The sequence below is a fragment of the Neophocaena asiaeorientalis genome, unplaced genomic scaffold, assembly GCF_003031525.2.
Source record: "Neophocaena asiaeorientalis asiaeorientalis breed wild unplaced genomic scaffold, Neophocaena_asiaeorientalis_V1.1 scaffold1, whole genome shotgun sequence".
Classification (NCBI taxonomy): Eukaryota; Metazoa; Chordata; class Mammalia; order Artiodactyla; family Phocoenidae; genus Neophocaena; species Neophocaena asiaeorientalis.
The window spans coordinates 5,852,437-5,870,229 of NW_020171981.1; the positions used below are offsets into that span (position 1 = coordinate 5,852,437).

General features: G+C 55.4%; 1 protein-coding gene across 10 annotated transcripts in view; it reads left to right on the forward strand.

Annotated features, from left to right (window-relative positions):
* Nucleotides 1-1,253: 1,253 nt before the first annotated feature.
* Nucleotides 1,254-17,793, forward strand: part of ABCC3 (ATP binding cassette subfamily C member 3) — a 43,559-nt gene continuing 27,019 nt past the window's right edge. For 8 of the 10 annotated variants that reach the window (XR_003003302.1, XR_003003304.1, XR_003003306.1 and 5 more), the window contains exons 1-7: nucleotides 1,254-1,313; nucleotides 13,864-14,040; nucleotides 14,393-14,518; nucleotides 14,726-14,863; nucleotides 15,692-15,817; nucleotides 16,049-16,110; nucleotides 16,807-16,938. Coding sequence is in view for 7 of the 10 variants with exons in the window: in XM_024745031.1 (XP_024600799.1) it covers nucleotides 1,284-1,313; nucleotides 13,864-14,040; nucleotides 14,393-14,518; nucleotides 14,726-14,863; nucleotides 15,692-15,817; nucleotides 16,049-16,110; nucleotides 16,807-16,938 (791 nt within the window). In the remaining 3 variants the exon portion in view is untranslated. Of the gene's footprint in view, nucleotides 1,314-13,863; nucleotides 14,041-14,392; nucleotides 14,519-14,725; nucleotides 14,864-15,691; nucleotides 15,818-16,048; nucleotides 16,111-16,806; nucleotides 16,939-17,793 lie in introns of those variants that run through there. The other 2 variants (XM_024745049.1, XM_024745060.1) reach the window with 2 other exon arrangements.

Below are 17,793 nucleotides of genomic sequence, written 5' to 3' on the forward strand. Positions count from 1 at the left end.
GCCAAGCGGGAAAACGCATTGCTTTAGGAACAAGGGCAGGGAAGGGATCACCTGGGCAGACCCTACAGACAAGAGCAAGGCTGGGAGGCAAGGGCAGAGGAGAGCTGGGCCAGGGGAAGAGGTGCCGGGGGAACGGGGGATTCCTTGTCAACCCCAAGAGGGGTAGTGAATTGGCTTCTGGGATCCCCTTAGGGAAGAGAGGATGACTGGGGGAGTGGAAGATGGAGGGAGGGAGGGAGCGGTCCCAGCATGGCCAAGCTGTGGCAAGCAGGAGAAGGAGGCCATTGACCCCAAAGCCATGTTACTGATGCGGAATGTGGAGAATCAGTCTCAGGAGGAATGTGCTAAGGTGGGGCCTTTCCTGGGGCCTTACCCGCCCATCCCCCACCCTTACCAGGCTGAAGTGGAGGAAACCAAAGCAAGGTGGATGCCTACTAAATGTGCCAGGAGATACGCTTGATGCTTTACGTACCTTTCCCATTTAATCCTCAGAGTAACCCTGTGACATAGGTACTATGATCATCCTTGTTTTACAGATATGAGAGTGGAGGCAGGGAGTGGTGCTGAAGGAGCAGGTACAAAATCAGGGAGGGACAGAACCACAGGCAGGCAGTAGTTTAAGAGAATCATGGGAAGCCACCATCTGGATGATGCTGGGACCCCCTCCCATCCCTCCCTCCTTAGGTGTACACACACACACACACACACACACACACACACACATGCACTTTCTGTGTTGGTGTCTGCCAGTTCCCGGACAACTTGTGGGGCAGAGGTAGCCTCTGGAGTGTCTGGGCACACAGCTCTTCCCATTTCACAGATGGGGAGACTGACATTCAGAGATGAACGTGACAAGGATCTATTCACGGAGCGAGTCTTGCTAAGTCCCTTTTCATGTCCCTTGACTCCTGGGGGCCACCCTCCCCCCCCCACTCCCCGCAGAGTCGTGCGCGGTGGGAAGGGGGGTGTGTCCCTTGGAAACAGACCCTGCTCCAGCCCTATCAGCCTCATCTTTCCGGGGCATCTCTCCGGCGCGGCCCAGTGGCCACCCGAGGGGCTTGTCACTGTGTCAATGGCCCGCCGCCACTGTCCCAAAATCCCTCCGGGAGCCGCAGTTTCTTAGAGGCGCTGTCTCAGTTCGACCCAAAGGGCCTGGGGGAAGGGCTGGGAGGGGCGGGCCGGGGCGGAGGGCGGGGCTGGAGGCGGCTCTGGGCGGGCTCTAGGTCCGTCCCCCGGGCTGATAGAGACCTCGCTCGCTGTCCTCGCGGCCGAGCTCCCGCCCCATGGATGCTCTGTGCGGCTCCAAGTTCTGGGTAAGGAGGTGTCCCGGGACTGAAGGCGCGCACCGGCGAGCCCTTAGACAGCCCCGCGGAGGGGGCGATGTGATGCCAGGAGGGGGCCTGGTGGCGCCGCCCAGAGCCAGGTCCCTAGTGGCCTTCAGGACCTGCCCTGTCCTCCCCAGCCACGTGGGAGAGCCTGGGAAAGCCAAGTACTAGGCTCCTGGAGGGCTCGGTGGGTGGCACCCTGACCAGAAAGTGCCCGCACTTGCCACCTCACGGCAGTCCCTCTCTGGGGCTGACCGCAGGGTGCTGAAGTGGCATTTCCCCATTACTAGATCCTGATGACGCTTCAGCACCTGCCCCATAGACTAGGACTTGGATGCCCACTGCCACAGCCGGTCAGCCAGGTGCTCTGGGAGCCTGGCTCCACTGGGCTTCCCCCTTCTTAAACAGTTCCTGCCTGCTTGGGAAAGGTTCCTTCTTTCCTCTGGGCAAGAGCCACCAGAGAGGAGGTGATCCTCACTGCACCAGCCTCAGGAAGGAGAGGCAGACCTCACTCTGGAGGCAGGCCCTTACAGGTATAGGATAGCAGGATTTCCTGGTCCCACCCTCTCCGTTTACAGATGGGGAAGGCGAGGCCTAGAGACTTGCTCAAAGTCAGCCAGTTAGAGGAGCGCAGAGCTGGGATAGAAAAGCAGGCCTTTTCACGCACACGCCAAGTCCCTCCTAAGACATCAGGCTACTTTTCGGGCTGCCGAGTCCAGACCCCCAGCATAGTTGAGTGCGGTCCGTGCAGACAGCGCAAGAGCTTCCTACAGCCTTCAGAATCTACTCACAGCAGCTCCCGTGACCATCACTGCAGCTCTGGGAGGCAGGTGGTGGTGCGTCTCCAGTTCACAGATGAGCTCAGGTTCAAGGGGCTTGTCGGTGATCATCCGGGGGCTGCCCAGCATAGGCTGGTCTCAAATCCAGGGCCTCAGAATCCCAATTTCTACCTCTTTTTGCCATTTCAAGTATTTGTACATATGTGCTTGCTGTTGTGTGTGCCCAGTGTGTGTTACCCATGGGTGGGTGCTCGTGTGGGTGTGTGTGCATGTGTGTGTGCCCGTGTGTGTACATAAGTGTGTGTATACAGTCAGGAACCCCACTCTTGGGCTGTGTTTGGGCTGTACTGAGGGGGGTTACATGAATTTTTGAAATGTGGGGCAATGAAATACCTGTAAAACATGTCTTTGGGGATCTCTTTTTTTTTGCGGTACGCGGGCCTCTCACTGTTGTGGCCTCTCCCGTTGCGGAGCACAGGCTCCGGACGCGCAGGCCCAGCAGCCATGGCTCACTGGCCCAGCCGCCCTGCGGCATGTGGAATCTTCCAGGACCGGGGCACGAACCCGTGTCCCCTGCACTGGCAGGCGGACTCTCAACCACTGTGCCACCAGGGAAGCCCAGGGAGAATACCTGTAAAACATGTCTTTGGGGATCTCTTTTTTTTTTGCGGTACGCGGGCCTCTCACTGTTGTGGCCTCTCCCGTTGCGGAGCACAGGCTCCGGACGCGCAGGCCCAGCAGCCATGGCTCACTGGCCCAGCCGCCCTGCGGCATGTGGAATCTTCCAGGACCGGGGCACGAACCCGTGTCCCCTGCACTGGCAGGCGGACTCTCAACCACTGTGCCACCAGGGAAGCCCAGGGATCTCTGTTATTCTCTGGGTCACTAAATGGTTAATCAGAGATGGTGCAACTTCTCTGAGGCTGCCCTTGTGGCCACAGGAGCCCTGTCTGTCGTCCAGCCTGGCCTGGTCACGTGTTGCCAGCGTCCAGAGTTTGTCCCTTTGGCTCAAGAGTAAACTTCCTCTCACTGCCACTTGAGCCTGGCTGATGTGGCTACAGCATGGTCGTGGTGTCTGAGGCGGTCAGGTGCAGGACTCGTAAATTAAGGGGGCAGATGTGCCCAAGCCTCAAGTGCAAGGGCCCCCTGTTCCTGGGTGGACAGTTAACCCTGAGAGCTTAGGACTGTCCAGGGACAGGCTTCAAGGGACCAGGAGTTGGGGAACTCAGGACTCCCTCCCTGTTCTCAGCTTAGAGATCCTTTGGTTTTACCCTTCCATGGTACTGTGGAATCAAGTGTCAGAGCTTGGGGGCTTGGAGCAGCTGGCCCTGCCCCTCATTACAGAGCTGGGGAAACTGAAGGAATGGACTTGTCAAGGTCACGTGACAATCAGCTACGGAGTGCTGGACTGGGAAACAGGACCCTGAGGTATGGCTCCAACTTTGCCAGTGTCTGACTGTGAACATCTGGGCTTCTGGACTCCCGGAGCCTGAACTTCCTGTTGCTCAAGAGCTGTGTGTACCTCCTCGGAGAACCTCAGGGTCCATGGGAGACTCAGCTATGTTAGGTCCAAAGGATGACTGTCTACCGTGGATACCTCAAATGACAAGGGAACTGACCACTCCTCTTCCCGACCTCAACGTCTAAACACCTTCCATCTTCCACATTATCTTCTTGGCTCCCGAAAGCTGTTCCAGGCTGTACCCAGTATGGCTGGTGACTGGAGGTGGAGTGGGAAGAAACCAGGAAGGTTCCCAGCTCATCCTCTGAGGGTTTGCGGCGCTGAAACAAGGGAGGCAGGGTCTGAAGCCCAGAGGCTGGAGCTATAACTTTAGCTTTAACTCAGTTACCCCAAAGGCCTGGAGTTCAGGGCTACTCATTGGTGCTGTGCTAGTTTGCATCTCATTTTCATTGTATATTATTCAGGTATACTTGGCCCTGAACCTTTTATCTTAGGGGCCTGTTGGTGACCCACCTTGTTGGAAGTAGTTCAGGGAAGCCAGGAGATACCTGAGCCAAGGGTGAAAAGGTAGGGGAGGGGGACATGATTCAGGCCCCTCTGGGCCACTTGTTTACTCTATCAAGCCTTTTTTTTTTTTAATTTATTTATTTTTGGCTGCGTTGCTGTGCGTGGCCTTTCTCTAGTTGCGGCGAGCGGGGGCTACTCTTCGTTGCGGTGCACAGGCTTCTCATTGCGGTGTCTTCTCTTGTTGTGGAACACAGGCTCTAGGCGCGCGGGCTTCAGTAGTCGTGGCTCATGGGCTCTAGAGTGCAGGCTCAGTAGTTGTGATGCATGGGCTCAGTAGTTGTGGCACGCAGGCTCAGTAGTTGTGGCGCACGGGCTTAGTTGCTCCGCGGCATGTGAGATCTTCCTGGACCAGGGCTTGAACCCGTGTCCCCTGCATTGGCAGGTGGATTCTTAACCACTGCGCCACGAGGGAAGTCCCTACCAAGGCTTTTTTGCTAGCTCATCTTCACAGCCTCAGTTTTTCCATCTGTGAAATGGGGGAAATAACCGATCTCTTAACTACCTCACAAGACTGTTGTGGAGATCAAATAAGATAGGGAATGTGAAATGATTTGAGAACTTAAAACTCTCTGTTGGTGACAGGCCATGATATTCCTGGGAAGAGGAATAAAGAGAAAGAGATATGAGGTTAGAAGGAGGTGTTAGGTTTGGGAAGACCTACAAAAAAGGGGCTGGCATGGCTGTTGGGCCATGGGCTCCCATTTCAGCTGTTTGCTGGGGAATTTGTGGCTAAATCCATCCACCTCAGCCCCAGCTAAATGTGAGGGCAGGAGCCCCAGGGGACCCACGGACATGCGTACGCACATCATGCACTCACACACACTGTGTACTGAGTGAGTGACTTATCCTTTCTTTGACTCTTTCTTACCTCTACCCACTTTGGGGTGGATTACCAACATCTCTGATTATGCTTGGGAGTTTCATGGGAAATAAATTGCAAGAGAATGAACTGTGATCAAACAGCCCAGCCATCATGGAGCCAGAGATGCCTCTAGAACAAAGAAGTTGGAAGTGTCCCTTTGCTGCCCCTCGTTGCCCCCCGCCTGGAGGATTACTCCATTCTGAGCAGTGGGGTTGAGGAGCACTAGTGGTGAAGAGAGGAAGGGCTTGGGGCTGCTTGCCCTCAGCAGGTCTTGACCTGTTTGCAGAATTAGCTTTCATCTGGCAGGCTCCAGGAAGTTCCTGGGAGGCTAACTCGGCTTAGAAATCCAAAGGTCCTAACCAAAAAACTGGCAGAGGCAGGGCCCCCGAGGTTAGGCCGGTGGGTAGTTGGCAGACACCCCTCAGCCTCCTGGACACCAAACCCCACCCCCACCAGGAACCCAGTCCTCCCTGCCAGGCCAGGACCACTAGAATCCCTTCTCTCCATCCCATCTGGGGCAACAAAGCTGGTGCTAGACCACTTTGAGCCTCTGAGCTTCTGGCTTCTGGAAGAAAGATTTTGTCCCTTGTGGCCTTAGGCTGACCTCTCCCAAGCCCTACTGCTCCCCGACTGCCCCGGACCTGGTCTGGAGGGCTGGAGACTTAGGAAGGGAAGTGAGTCAAGGAAGTGGCATTTGGGAGGGCACTTTGCCAAGCCCGCCTGCTGGTCCCCTGACCAGGAAATGGTCTTGGAGCATGGGGCCAGCCAGGGAGGGAGATCCCAGCGGGGCCTGCCAGCTGACCCGCCCAGGAGGCAGGATCAGAGCACCTGAGTTGTGTCCACCCCTCCCTGGTGTGGCTGTCCCAGGGGCAACAGGTGCAGCAGGATCCTGAGAGACGGGGTGAGACTTGGATGTGCCACTGCTGTGTGATGGGGCCCCTCCCCTGCCCCACCTGGAGCTGTTCCTGTTTCCAGTGCTGGGGCCAGGTGGTGGTGCTGGGCTGGGGGTGAGTGCTAACAGGGGCCTAACCCTGGCTTGGACTTCTCCTTCTAACTGGATACTCAGGTTTCTAGTCCAGTGGCTCCCAGAACGCCAGCTAGTCTGTTACCCCGTGATGGCCACCCTTCCCCTGAGCTCTATGAAAAGAACTGCAGCAAAGAGGTGATTTGAGGGCAGGCTGTATGGCCGAAAGATTTTTAATATTTCAGGTGATCTGGACACATGTGTTCTCTCTCCAAGGTGGGCTGTCATGTTGGAGCCCTAACGGGGACTGGGACTCTGGAGCTACATGGCCTGGGTTCAAGTCCTGGCGTCAGCCCAGGTGAACTGGGGCCGGTCACTTTCCAGCCACGAGTCTCAGCTGGTGTGAACATTAAATAATAATCTTGGAACACAGTGGTGTTCAAATAAGCAAAGCTGTTGCTGGCTGGCAAGGCCCCTTTCAGAAGCAGACGCGCAGGCCAGGCTGTGAGCCAGGCTTTTGCCCCCACCCCCACCCCCAGGCCCTTCCAAAAGCCGCAGCACATGTGAACAGGCCCTTGCCCTTTCTGCACCTCCATTTCTGCTGAGATAAATGAACTTGTCAGTTGATCCCTTCTCCCCGCCCCACAGGATTAAGGAAGTCATTACTCTTCTAGTGACAGAGGCTATCAACAAGCCTGGGGCCCCAGGGGCTGGGAAGTCCCTGAAGGCGCCTGGCCCAGCTGGGGCAGAGAGCTCTGGGGTCCTTACAGCCATCTGCCCCCTGCTGGGGTCTGCAGGGATTTCAGTCTTGGTGCCTATGAAGGGGCCCCTGCTGTGTGGTCCATTCTGGGTGCCAGACCTTATCAGCCCCATCCAGCTGTTTAATCACATTATTAAGGTAGCTGTTGTTGCCATGGAAACTGTGTGGGTGGCAGTGGGGGAGGGGCTGTGGGCCCTCCGAGTGTGCCTCACCCTGCTGCCTGTTCTTCGGAATGGGAATTGGGGGCCAGTGGCTTAAGCAGGGGTCACCCATCGGGTTCTGTGGGATTGCAGGGAGTATCATGGGGTCCAGGAAGTGACCTCCACCAACTGTGTCATTTACAATTAGCTTCGTTTGGGTCAGAGAGCCCCTCACATGCCTTGGTGTCAAAGAGAGAGCATCCTTAGTTCCTGGGCATACAGCTGCAGAAGTGGGCTTTGGAGGGTGACTTTCATTTATTTGTTCACTCATTCTTTCTTTCTTTTGTTCAACAAATGCATGGGAGTGCTGTGTCTGTGCTAGGAACCGTTCTAGGCAATGGGGAGTACGCTGGTCAGCAGAACAAACCCGTCCTCACGGAACACATATTCCAGTGAGAGAGGACAGAAAAACGATAAACATAAGAAATAATTCAATTATATACTATCCTAGAAAGTGATAAGGGCTATGGGGAAAATAGGACAGGCCAGCAGGGATGGGGATGCAGGAGCACGATGCGGGTTACAGTTCCAGTTTTCATTAAGAAGGTCAGGGTGGACCTCCACGAGAAGGTGAGGTCTGAGCACAAGCTTGCAGGTGACCAGGGCATGAGACACAGCACTGCTGGCTTGAGGCAGGCACAGGCCTGACATTTGGGAACCACACTGAGGCCAGGAGGCAGGTGGGATGAGAGAGGGGAGTGGGGAAGCTGAGGTCAGAGAGACAGGGGAGCAGATAATGAGGGTCTCGAGGCCCCCTTGGAGACTTTGGCTTTTACTATGAGTGAAATGAGGAGCCCTTGGCAGGTTTTAACCGGAGAAGTGACATGGTGCATCACTAAGACGTCTGGCTTAGGTTTCATGAAGACTTGCCTCCAGCTGCTGTGCTGGAGGAGACTGCTAGGCAAGCTGCAGGCGTGGAAGCAGGGAGGCCGGAGAAGGCACGACGCCACAATCCATGTGAGAGTGTGGGGTGGAGAGAAGCAGTCGGATCCTGGATGCATCAGGGAGATCCAAATGAAGATGCCTTTTTATAGATTAAAAAGGGTTGAATGTAGCCCTTTCATATCGTTCAGCCTAATAATTTGAAGGTAGAGCGGACAGGATTTGCTAAAAGTTTGGGTGTGGGCTGTGAGAGAAGGAGAAAGAATCAAGGATGACTCAGAGAGGGCTTCCCTGGTGGCGCAGTGGTTGAGAGTCTGCCTGCCGATGCAGGGGACGCAGGTTCGTGCCCCGGTCCGGGAAGATCCCACATGCCGCGGAGCAGCTGGGCCCGTGAGCCATGGCCGCTGAGGCTGCGCGTCTGGAGCCTGTGCTCCACGACGGGAGGGGCCACAACAGTGAGAGGCCCACATACTGCAAAAAAAGAAAAAAAAAAAAAAAGGATGACTCAGAGGATTCTGGAAGAAGGAAAGCATTGCCCTGCATCAAGGTGGGCAGGTTGGAGAAGCGGGGACGGGCAGGATTTCCGTTCTGAACACGTTGTGCGTGACGTGTCCTGTCGTTGTCCTAGCGAGCAGTCTGAGGTAGTCTAAGGACACAGGCAAGGACAGGTACCCACTGTCTCCTGGAGAGGGCTCTGCCCAGCTGGGACATGCGTATCTGAAGGAAAGGAGCCCAGGCCAGATCTCCCTGTGGGTCAGAGCCGTCATCTGGTCCTCCCAAGACCTCTTGACTGTTGCCACAGTGGAACTTGTTTATGAAACCAAAACAAGGTCCCGGCAGCCTCTGCCAGTCACCTGCTTCCTCCAGTGTTGTCCTATTTGAGTCAAGGTGCTTTGCTGTTCATTCTCCCCCCTTGCGGGGAGCTGGCTGGGATGCTGTCATTACTCCCATTAGTGTGGAGACTGAGGTTCAGGGAGATGAAGTCTCCAAAGAGGCAGCCCACACTGGGTCCTCTGCATCAGGGTTTGGTTCTCCTCGGGACCACTCCCTGCCTGCCTCAGAGAGCCCTGACCCTGACCCAGTGAAAGTGGTGATTCCTGGTTGTGCCTTTGAACTCAGGCTCCCGTCTACCTATACGCTCTCTCCCTTGTCTGTCAACGCACAGACCTTGACTCACAGGATCAATCTGGGCTGTTCCTCATACCTGGCCCTGTGCTGGGAGCTGGAAGTTGCGAGGCAGGAGAGGAGAGGAATAAGAGTAGGGCCCAGTGTCTATCCTGAAGGGGTCACGTTGCTGTAGAGAGAGGATGTATTCACAGGTGCAGGTCCAGGCAGCACAGGGTGGGAGAGACCCCAGCTCGGTGCCACGAAGCCTGGGTGTCCGTCCCAGCTCCCAGCTGCCAGGTGTCCTTGGACCTGTTGCCAGAGCAGGTGGAGCCTCTGCCTTTTCTCTTGCCTAACATTGTTCGTCGTCTTCTCTTTTGGAATAATGACCACGTAAGTGCTATAATAAAATGCTACTGAAACGTAAGGGGTGTTGATCACTCTCAGCTGACAGTCACTTACCAGGCTGTTGAGAGCATAAAAAATAAAGCAAGGAAAAGCCCGCTGGAGGCTGGGGTGCCCCAGAAATGCTTTCTGTAGAAGGCGAAGCTCAGCTTGGGCCCAGAGAGGTTGGCAGTTCACTCCAGACCCGAAGACCAGATGGTCAGAGTTGGGGGTGGCCTTGGGCCAGCTATCTGGATGGCAACTAAGTGGATGGGATTAACGGGCTTGCCAAACATTAAAGCAGGGTGCAGCTGCCCCTTGACAGTGGAATGGATAAGTGCGTGGGTCCATTCATGCAACGGACCAGGAGCAGAAATGGGGAGGGAGAATCCGTACTCACACTCAGCGCCAGGGATGACGCCCCCAAACGCAGTGCGGAGAGAAGAAGCCACACATGAAAGACCCAGGAAATGTGTGATTTCCTTTATAGGAAGGTCCCATGTGGGCAAAATCACATGTCGTTGGAACTCAGAACGGTGTTCTCCTGGGATGAGGAGTGGCTTGGAGGGGGCACAACAGGGGTTTCTGGGGGTTGGCAATGTCCTGTTTCTTGATTCTAGTTCTAGTTACACAGGCGTGTTCAGTGTGTGAAAATTCACTGAGGCGTATACTTAAGCTGTGTGTACTTTTCTGTAAGTATACTATACTTGGCTAAGGAATGTGGGGGTTTTTTTGCGGTACGCGGGCCTCCCACCGCTGCGGCCTCTCCCGTTGCGGAGCACAGGCTCCGGACGCGCAGGCTCAGAGGCCATGGCTCACGGGCCCAGCTGCTCCGCGGCATGTGGGATCTTCCCGGACCGGGTCACGAACCCGTGTCCCCTGCATCGGCAGGCGGACTCTCAACCACTGCGCCACCAGGGAAGCCCAGAAATGTTTTAAAGAGGAAAACAATATGGGCCAGGGCATCTGTCTCCCCTCTCCTGGTACAGCGTGATCAGGCCTACAGAACAACCCCTCTCTGTGACCCAGTGCCCAGCCCAGGGCCATGTGCCCAGTGCTTAGCAAGAGTCTTCTGGTCCTTAGCTCGCGTTGCTTGAGCGACTACTGAGTACAGGGCTCCAGAATTCAAGATGTACACAGGACAACCTCTGCCCTCCGGGGTTTGAGTGAAACGCCCCAAAAAAGCATGTGCCTGGACCTCATGCTCCCCAGGGTCAGGGACAGGTCTGTTCCGAGTGTGCCTCCCCCCGCTGCCTGGCTCATAGCAGGCCTTTATCAGAGCGTCATCAAGTGGAAGACGTACTCCAGAAGGCGGCTCCATCGTTAGGTGCTGACTTCAGAGCAGGAAGGGTGCTCAAGATGGGAGAGGTGGGTCCTAAGCCGGGCCCACCACCCTTCCCTGTAGGGATCTTGACAAGTGGAAGAAATAGGGACCAGGCTGAGCGAAGGTGTAGGAGTGAGACTCTCAGAGCAGATTTAGAGTGAAGTGAGTTTGGCAGTGGGGGACGGGAGCAGTGGGAAGGCAAGGAGGGGTGCTTGGACTTGGCTCCAGGGGCAGCAGGAGCCCCTGCAGATCTGGGGCCATGAGGCAAGGGGCACAACGCTGCCTTTCAGGAATCTTGCAGCCATGGGCAGGTGCTTTGGAGGCAGAGGGCTGACTCAGATGGGATTAAAGAGTGAGGGTAGGCTGAGGAAAGGGAAGCAGGGTGTGCAGACCACTCCATGAAGTGTTTTCTTAAGGTGGGATAACTCAGGCACATAGGTAGGTAGGTAGATAGATAGTTCAAGGCCAGTTGTGGGACTTGAATGCCATGCTTAGACTTTGTCTTCTAGTCAGTAGGAAGACACTGAAGGTTTAGAGGCAGGGTATAAGATTATCCTTTTGTTTATTCATTTATTCAACAAATGTTTAATTTAAGTTATTTAAGCAAATTTTTGCTGAGCACCTACTATGTGCCGGGCACTGCTCTAGGTACTTAGGATACATCAATAATGAAATAAGATTCTTTCCTTCAAGAAACACACGTGCCAGCAGAAAGAGTTGAGAGAAAACATAATAAATTTCTAAACTATGTAGCATGTTAGAAGGTGGTAGGTATAGGGAAAAGAAAAAACAGAGAAAGGTTAAGGGAGTGGACTGGGAATGCTGGGGGTAGGGTGCAAGTGAAATATTAAACAGGGTGGTCAGCCTAGGCCTCAATCAGAAAGAAAGACTTATGGATGTCTAAGGGAGGAACGTTCCAGACAGAGCAGCCAGTGCAAAGACCCTGAGGCAGGAACATGCCTGTTATGTTCAGGAATAGCAATGAGGCCACTGGCTGGAGTGATGTAGAAGAGGCGGTGAGAGAGGTCACAGGTTGGCGGGAAGGGACGCTGTGAGGGGCCTTGTAGGCTCTTGTACGATGTGTAAAGTGGAGACGTCCAGTCGGCAGTCGGATTTAGAGTTGGGTATATGGAGAGTGATGGGGTAGAGAGATAAACTTAGGAGTCATTGGCATGTAGGTGAGACTGGAAGAGATTGCCCTGGGGGTGAGTGCAAATGGAAAAGGAAATGGAGAAGAGGAGAGGACTGAGCTCCGGGCACTCTGATGCCAAGCAGGGGAACCAGTAAGGAGACTTAGAAGGAAAGACCAGGGAGGAAGGGGAAGACCAGGAGAGTGTGGGCAGCGATCTGGGCCCATAGGGCATGGAAGGGAAGAGACCAGAACCCCGTGGAAATTGCTCGGGAAGAGGTGGGGGCATGGGCTAGGCTGATGGCTGAGGGGCCAGGTGGGAGGGGCCTCGTGGGAGATGTTATCATCTCAGTGTTACCCTGGAAGAAACTAAGGCCCAGAGAGGTGAAGGTCAAGCGTCTTGCCCAAGGTCACACAGGTATTGAAAGGCGTAGAGCCAGTCGTAGTGAACAATATTTATATAGTCAAAAAAGTGTGAACTGTGAATATTTATTTAACAAAAGCCTGTTCTGTTTCTACATGGAAAGTTGAGGAAGTTCAAGTGGAGAGAATGTAAGAGAGGTACAGCTTTAACTTCCAGAACAAAAGAAAAGAGTGATTATCAAATAGTGGTAGATCATGTAACGATATTAAAAGCAAAAAACATAGAAGTAGCTACCAGAAAAAGTTAGCATATTTGAACATACTTACCCCTGGAAAGTGGAACTAGGGGTGGGGAGTGATGAGGCAGGGTACCATTTTCTTTTCATGTACCTTTAGAATTATGTGCATGTTATAACTTCGACAAAAATAAAAATGACAATTATTTAAACTGGCAGTTAGAAGGTAGAGGGTTCTATCTTCTGGTGTTGAGTCGTCTCTAGGTGGATGGGATTGTGGGTGAGGTTTGGGTTTTTTTTTTTTGGCTACCTTGGGTCTTCGTAGCTGCGTGCAGGCTTTCTCTAGTTGCAGCGAGCAGGAGCTACTCATTGTGGTGGCTTCTCTAGTTGCGGAGCATGGGCTCTAGGCACACGGGCTTCAGTAGTTGCGGCACGTGGGCTCAGTAGTCGCGGCACGCGGGCTCTAGAACGCTGGCTCAGTAGTTGTGGCGCATGGGCTTTGTTGCTCCGCAGCATATGGGAACTTCCTGGACCAGGGATCGAACCTGTGTCCCCTGCATTGGCAAGTGGATTCTTAACCACTGCGCCACCAGGAGAGTCCCTTTTTTTTTTTTAAGTTGTTTATATTTTATGAGTTTCTGTAAAGACAGTCTAATACTTTGCAAGAAGGGAAAAAATGATTAGTTCATCGGTGGCCTTGGGGAAAAGTCTTGGTAAAATATGTGTTTGAATGTGTTCCCCCATCTCTTTCCAGAAAAGTTCTTAGGTGCAAAGACAAAAAGCGGTCTTGTCTGGACTCAGTGGTTCCCCAAGACACAAGGCTGTCAGTGCTAGAACCAGGACAGTTCTATGCACACTGGGGTGGTTGGTCGCCCCAGCTTTGTTTACAAAGCTCTCTCCACATCCCCTTGCTCCTTTGAGTTCACACCCACTGAGGAGGTAGGTGGGGCAGGGATGGCTGCCCCCAGTTTAAAGGAGAGGCAACTAAAGCTCAGAGAGTCTCCCTATCCCTTCCCTGGGAGAGCCTTAGAGAGAAAGTGGGCTCTTCAACCATGTGTATATATTGCTTTGATAAAATTAAAAATTAATTTAAAATAAAAGAGCGGAAATCTAGAACGACAGAAAGCAGACCCGTGTTTGCCTGGGAGGGATGGGCTGCAGAGGGGCACAGAGGAACTCGTGGAACGGTGGCTTATTCTCTGTCTTTATGGTGGGAGCAGTTTTGCAGGTGTGTACAACTGTCACTCATTGGATTGTGCTCTTCAAATGGGTGTGGTTTATTGTGCTTAAATTAAACATCAGTTAGAGAGACAGAGAAAATATGAGGAAATGGAGCGCCCTTAGCCTCCTGGAAGAGCTCACACTCGGGACGATGCCTGCTGGTTTGCACACTTAGACTTTCATATTCACACGCCTTCTGACCCCCAGAGCGCATGGAGCAGCTCTCTGGCCCAGCCCCCTCCCTGGAGCGTGAGCCCAGGGCTGCACAAGGCTGCCCCTGAATTCTCCTCTTTGTCCCCAGGACTCCAATCTGTCCGTGCACACAGACAACCCGGACGTCACTCCCTGCTTCCAGAACTCCGTGCTGGCCTGGGTCCCCTGCATCTACCTGTGGGCTGCCCTGCCCTGCTATCTGTTCTACCTGCGGCACCGCCACCAAGGCTACATTGTTCTCTCTAGTCTCTCTAGGGTCAAGACGGTCAGCGGCTCAGGGCTCTCCTGCGGGTGGGACCAGGACCTAGGAGATTCTCCTTTTAATGGGTCCCTTTCCCCACCCTCAGTGACTGGTCTGGGTTCCCCAGCCTCACCCTCCCTGTGCTCAGGGCCATGGCAGCCTGCCAGCTGGGCTAAGATAATCTCTGCTTGGGGAAGTTCAATCAAGTTCTCCAGCAATGCTCTCCCCACCCTGGAGAAGATTCTGGCCAGTGCCCAGCCCAGCCCTTGGGGGCAAACCTGGGCAGGTCTGTTGGTTTCAGGAGCAAAGGCTCCTCCCCAGTGGGGACCATCCCTTTCTTTGGGGATGGAGGCCCCAACATGTGCCCTGTTCATAGGCCTTGGGCGTCCTGCTGTGGTGTGTCTCCTGGATTGACCTCTTCTACTCCTTCCATGGCCTGGTCCATGGTTGGGCCCCTGCTCCCATCTTCTTTGTCACCCCCTTGGTGGTGGGGGTCACCATGGTCAGTGTGGGACCAGGGAATCTGGGTTGGGGAGGATCTCCAGTGGGTTGTGGGATTGTGATGGGGGAACCATGGGCTCTGAGGAGAAGGCTGGACACCTTAGGAGTGGGTAACCCCAGAAACGTATGGCCATGTGGCATGGGGAGGAATGGAGGCAGGTCCAGATGTGTGTGCTCCGGCCCAGCCTCCCCTGCCCTCCCTGCACAGCTGCTGGCCACCCTGCTGATCCAGTATGAGCGGCTGCAGGGGGTTCGGTCTTCGGGGGTCCTCATCATCTTCTGGTTCCTGTGTGTGGTCTGTGGCATCATCCCCTTCCGTTCCAAGATCCTTTCAGCTTTGGCACAGGTAAGCGGAAGAGAGGAACCTGCCAGGTCCCCTGCTGTCTAGGGATTGTCCCCAGAGCTCAAGGTCACTGCTGGGTCCCAGGCTCCTCTCTTCTGCCCCTACCCAGCTCCCAGGACCTCCTCTGCTGTTTAGTCCTTTTTGTGTCATTCCCTACTTGTATCTCTGCTGAGAAGCAGACTGGTGAGCCGGGGGAGGGCCATTGTAACCCAGGGGAACGCAGCCAGATGCAGCCATTGTTGGCTGTCCGTGGGAACGTAGCAGCCACCACCAAGTACGATGTCCGTTCAGTGAGAGCAGGTGCGCAGACACGAACGGCTCTGGCTTTCCTGGAATCCCGTCGTCTTGTTCTCCCTTTTTCCCCACCTCCCTCAGTTCCTGGCCTTCCTCTGGATCTTCAGTGGTGCGTGGGCGTGGTAGGAACACTGGGGATCAATCTAGTGTCTCCGTTTCTCCATCTCAAGAGGAGGCAGTCAAGTATATTCATAAGAGCACAGGCTGGGAACAACCCACTTACTCTTTGTGATCTTGGGCAAATTCCTGAGTCATCTAGAGTCTCATTTCCTCAGTTGCAGACTGAGTATCATAAGATTTCCTACCTGTTAGGGAGGGTTAGACAAGGTGATGTAGATGAGCAGGGCAAGTCTCCACAGGACAGTGGACCCCCTATGACATTTCCCGTCTCTCAGAAGCCTCAGGGCAGGGGGACCCAGGTACCCACTTTTGCTGACTTCTACCCCAGAGGGTCTGGTGCCCCAAAGGACTCCTTGGGGCAAGGGCTGCAGGCCCAGGGCTTCCCAAGCTCTGAGGCTGCTCTCCTTTCTCCCCCAGGGCAAGATCTCAGACCCCTTCCGCTTCACCACCTTCTATATCTACTTTGCCCTGGTGCTCTCTGCCCTCGTCCTCTCGTGCTCCAGGGAGAAGCCACCATTTTTCTCCCCCAAGAATATTGACCCCGTGAGTCTTAATGGAGGTGGGTGGTAGTGGGGGTGCCACAGCCCACCCCTCAGCCCAGCCCTCACCAGCATCCCCCCATCCCTTCCAGTTCATTCCATCTTCATGTCACCTCCACAGTGTGCACACTGGGGCTTGGAGCAGGAAGGAACGGGGCGCCCTCCTCCCTCTGCTCTGCCTAGAGAGGGTGGTGTGCCCTCCTGATGTCCCCTGCCCCACTCTTGCACCTTCTAGAACCCCTGCCCCGAGGCCGGAGCTGGCTTCCTCTCCCGCCTGTCTTTCTGGTGGTTTACAAAGTGAGTTGGCTCTTCCCCAAGCCTGGGGGCCCGGGGGACGGGGAATGGGGACGGATAGTTGGGGGATGAGAAAGAGGAAGGGGAGCAGGCCAGGAGTTCAGGGGCCTGAGGAGCTGTGAACCCCAGTGGGCGTGGGGCAGGCGAGGGTGGGAAGCCTGTCTGTTTGGGCTGGGGGCTGAGTACAGAGGCCGGTCCTGGTCCAGTTCTGATCCCAGGGCACAGGCCAGACCTGTGTCTGGCAGGCCGTGGGGACAGGCCTAGGGTCCTAGAAGGAGACCATAATTAGTTCCCAGCTCTTTGGTCAGGGGTAAACTTGCAGCTGTCATTCCTTGGGCGCCCCTCTGAGCAGCTAGAGCAGGAGAACTGTGTCTGTGACCTGGGTGACAGCCCGTCAACCATATTGTACTGAGGAGGCTCCTCGGGCTGGAGCTCCATCCAGCAGGCCTTGTCATCCCCCAGGGCCGCGGCCAGCATGGATTTTGTCATCAGTGCCCAGGAGTCAGTGGGGCATCTGGGAAGGAGTGAGAAAGGGCTGGGAGTAGGAACCTGGGGTGGGAGGCAGTGACCCCCGTCCAGCTCACTGTGCAAATAAAGGAACACTTTCCTTGGCCACAGCTCCCTAGGGACACCCTCCTTTCTGGAGACCCTTGTCCCCAGGCTGCTAAACTCTGACCCAGGCTGGTGCTGCCTGTCCAGGTTGGCCATCCTCAGCTACCGGCGGCCCTTGGAGGAGTGGGACCTCTGGTGCCTGAACAAGGAGGACCGCTCCCACGTGGTGGTGCAGAGGCTGCTGGAGGAGAGGAAGAAGCAACAAGAGCAGGCAGCGCGGTGAGGCGCCCCTCCTCCCCCGTCCCCGCGCCCACCTACCCCCACCCCTTCATACAGCCCAGGTCTCCTGCAGGCGAGGCTGGTAGACCCAGGAGATCAGATGGCTGGGCGTGGGGAGAAGAGCAGGTGCAGGTGGTCCTGGGGTGGGCAGCTCAGGCCTGGGTCAGCTCTCCCAGCGCTACTGATGCTGGCGGGTGGCTGACGCTTTCGTGGCACTTACGCCGTGCCGGGCGTTGTCTTTATCGCGCAGACTAACGCGGTTGGTCTCCGACAGCTGCTGTGCAGGTTCTAGTGCCTTTGTGTTCCAGAGGCCACACAGCCAGAATCCACACCCAGCCGTCTGGCCCCACAGCACTCACCACTGCCCTGCCCTGCCTGACTTGAAGGGTAGATTCCAGGGACTTCCCTCAGGAGGGGAGGGGGCCGGGGGAGGAAGGTTGAGGCCAGCACCCCCTCTCAATCCTGCTTCCTGCGTGGAGGCAGGGGCTGGAAGAGATGACCCTGTGGCTAAGGGCCTGCCCACTGGCAGCCTGTCTCTGGCCAACTACCCAGCCAAGAAAGCTGAGGTTCTGAGCCCTCCTTCTTCACCCACGTCCTCCTCCACCCCCCGCCCCCCAGGACCGAAACCCCTTCCACCCACAGCCTAGGGCCCAGAAATCCCATGCTGGTTCCACCTGAGCCTCTGATGGCCGACTGGCTGTGAAGGAACCAGGGACATGGACTTGCTCAGCAGTGTCTTGGGCTCATGGCTTGGAGCCTCTGGAAGACCTAATGGCCCCCAGGCTGCCTGCTGCATCCCCTCTCTGTCCCTCCACGCCACCTCCCCTCCCTCCCTGCTCAGCTTGCCAGTGACTA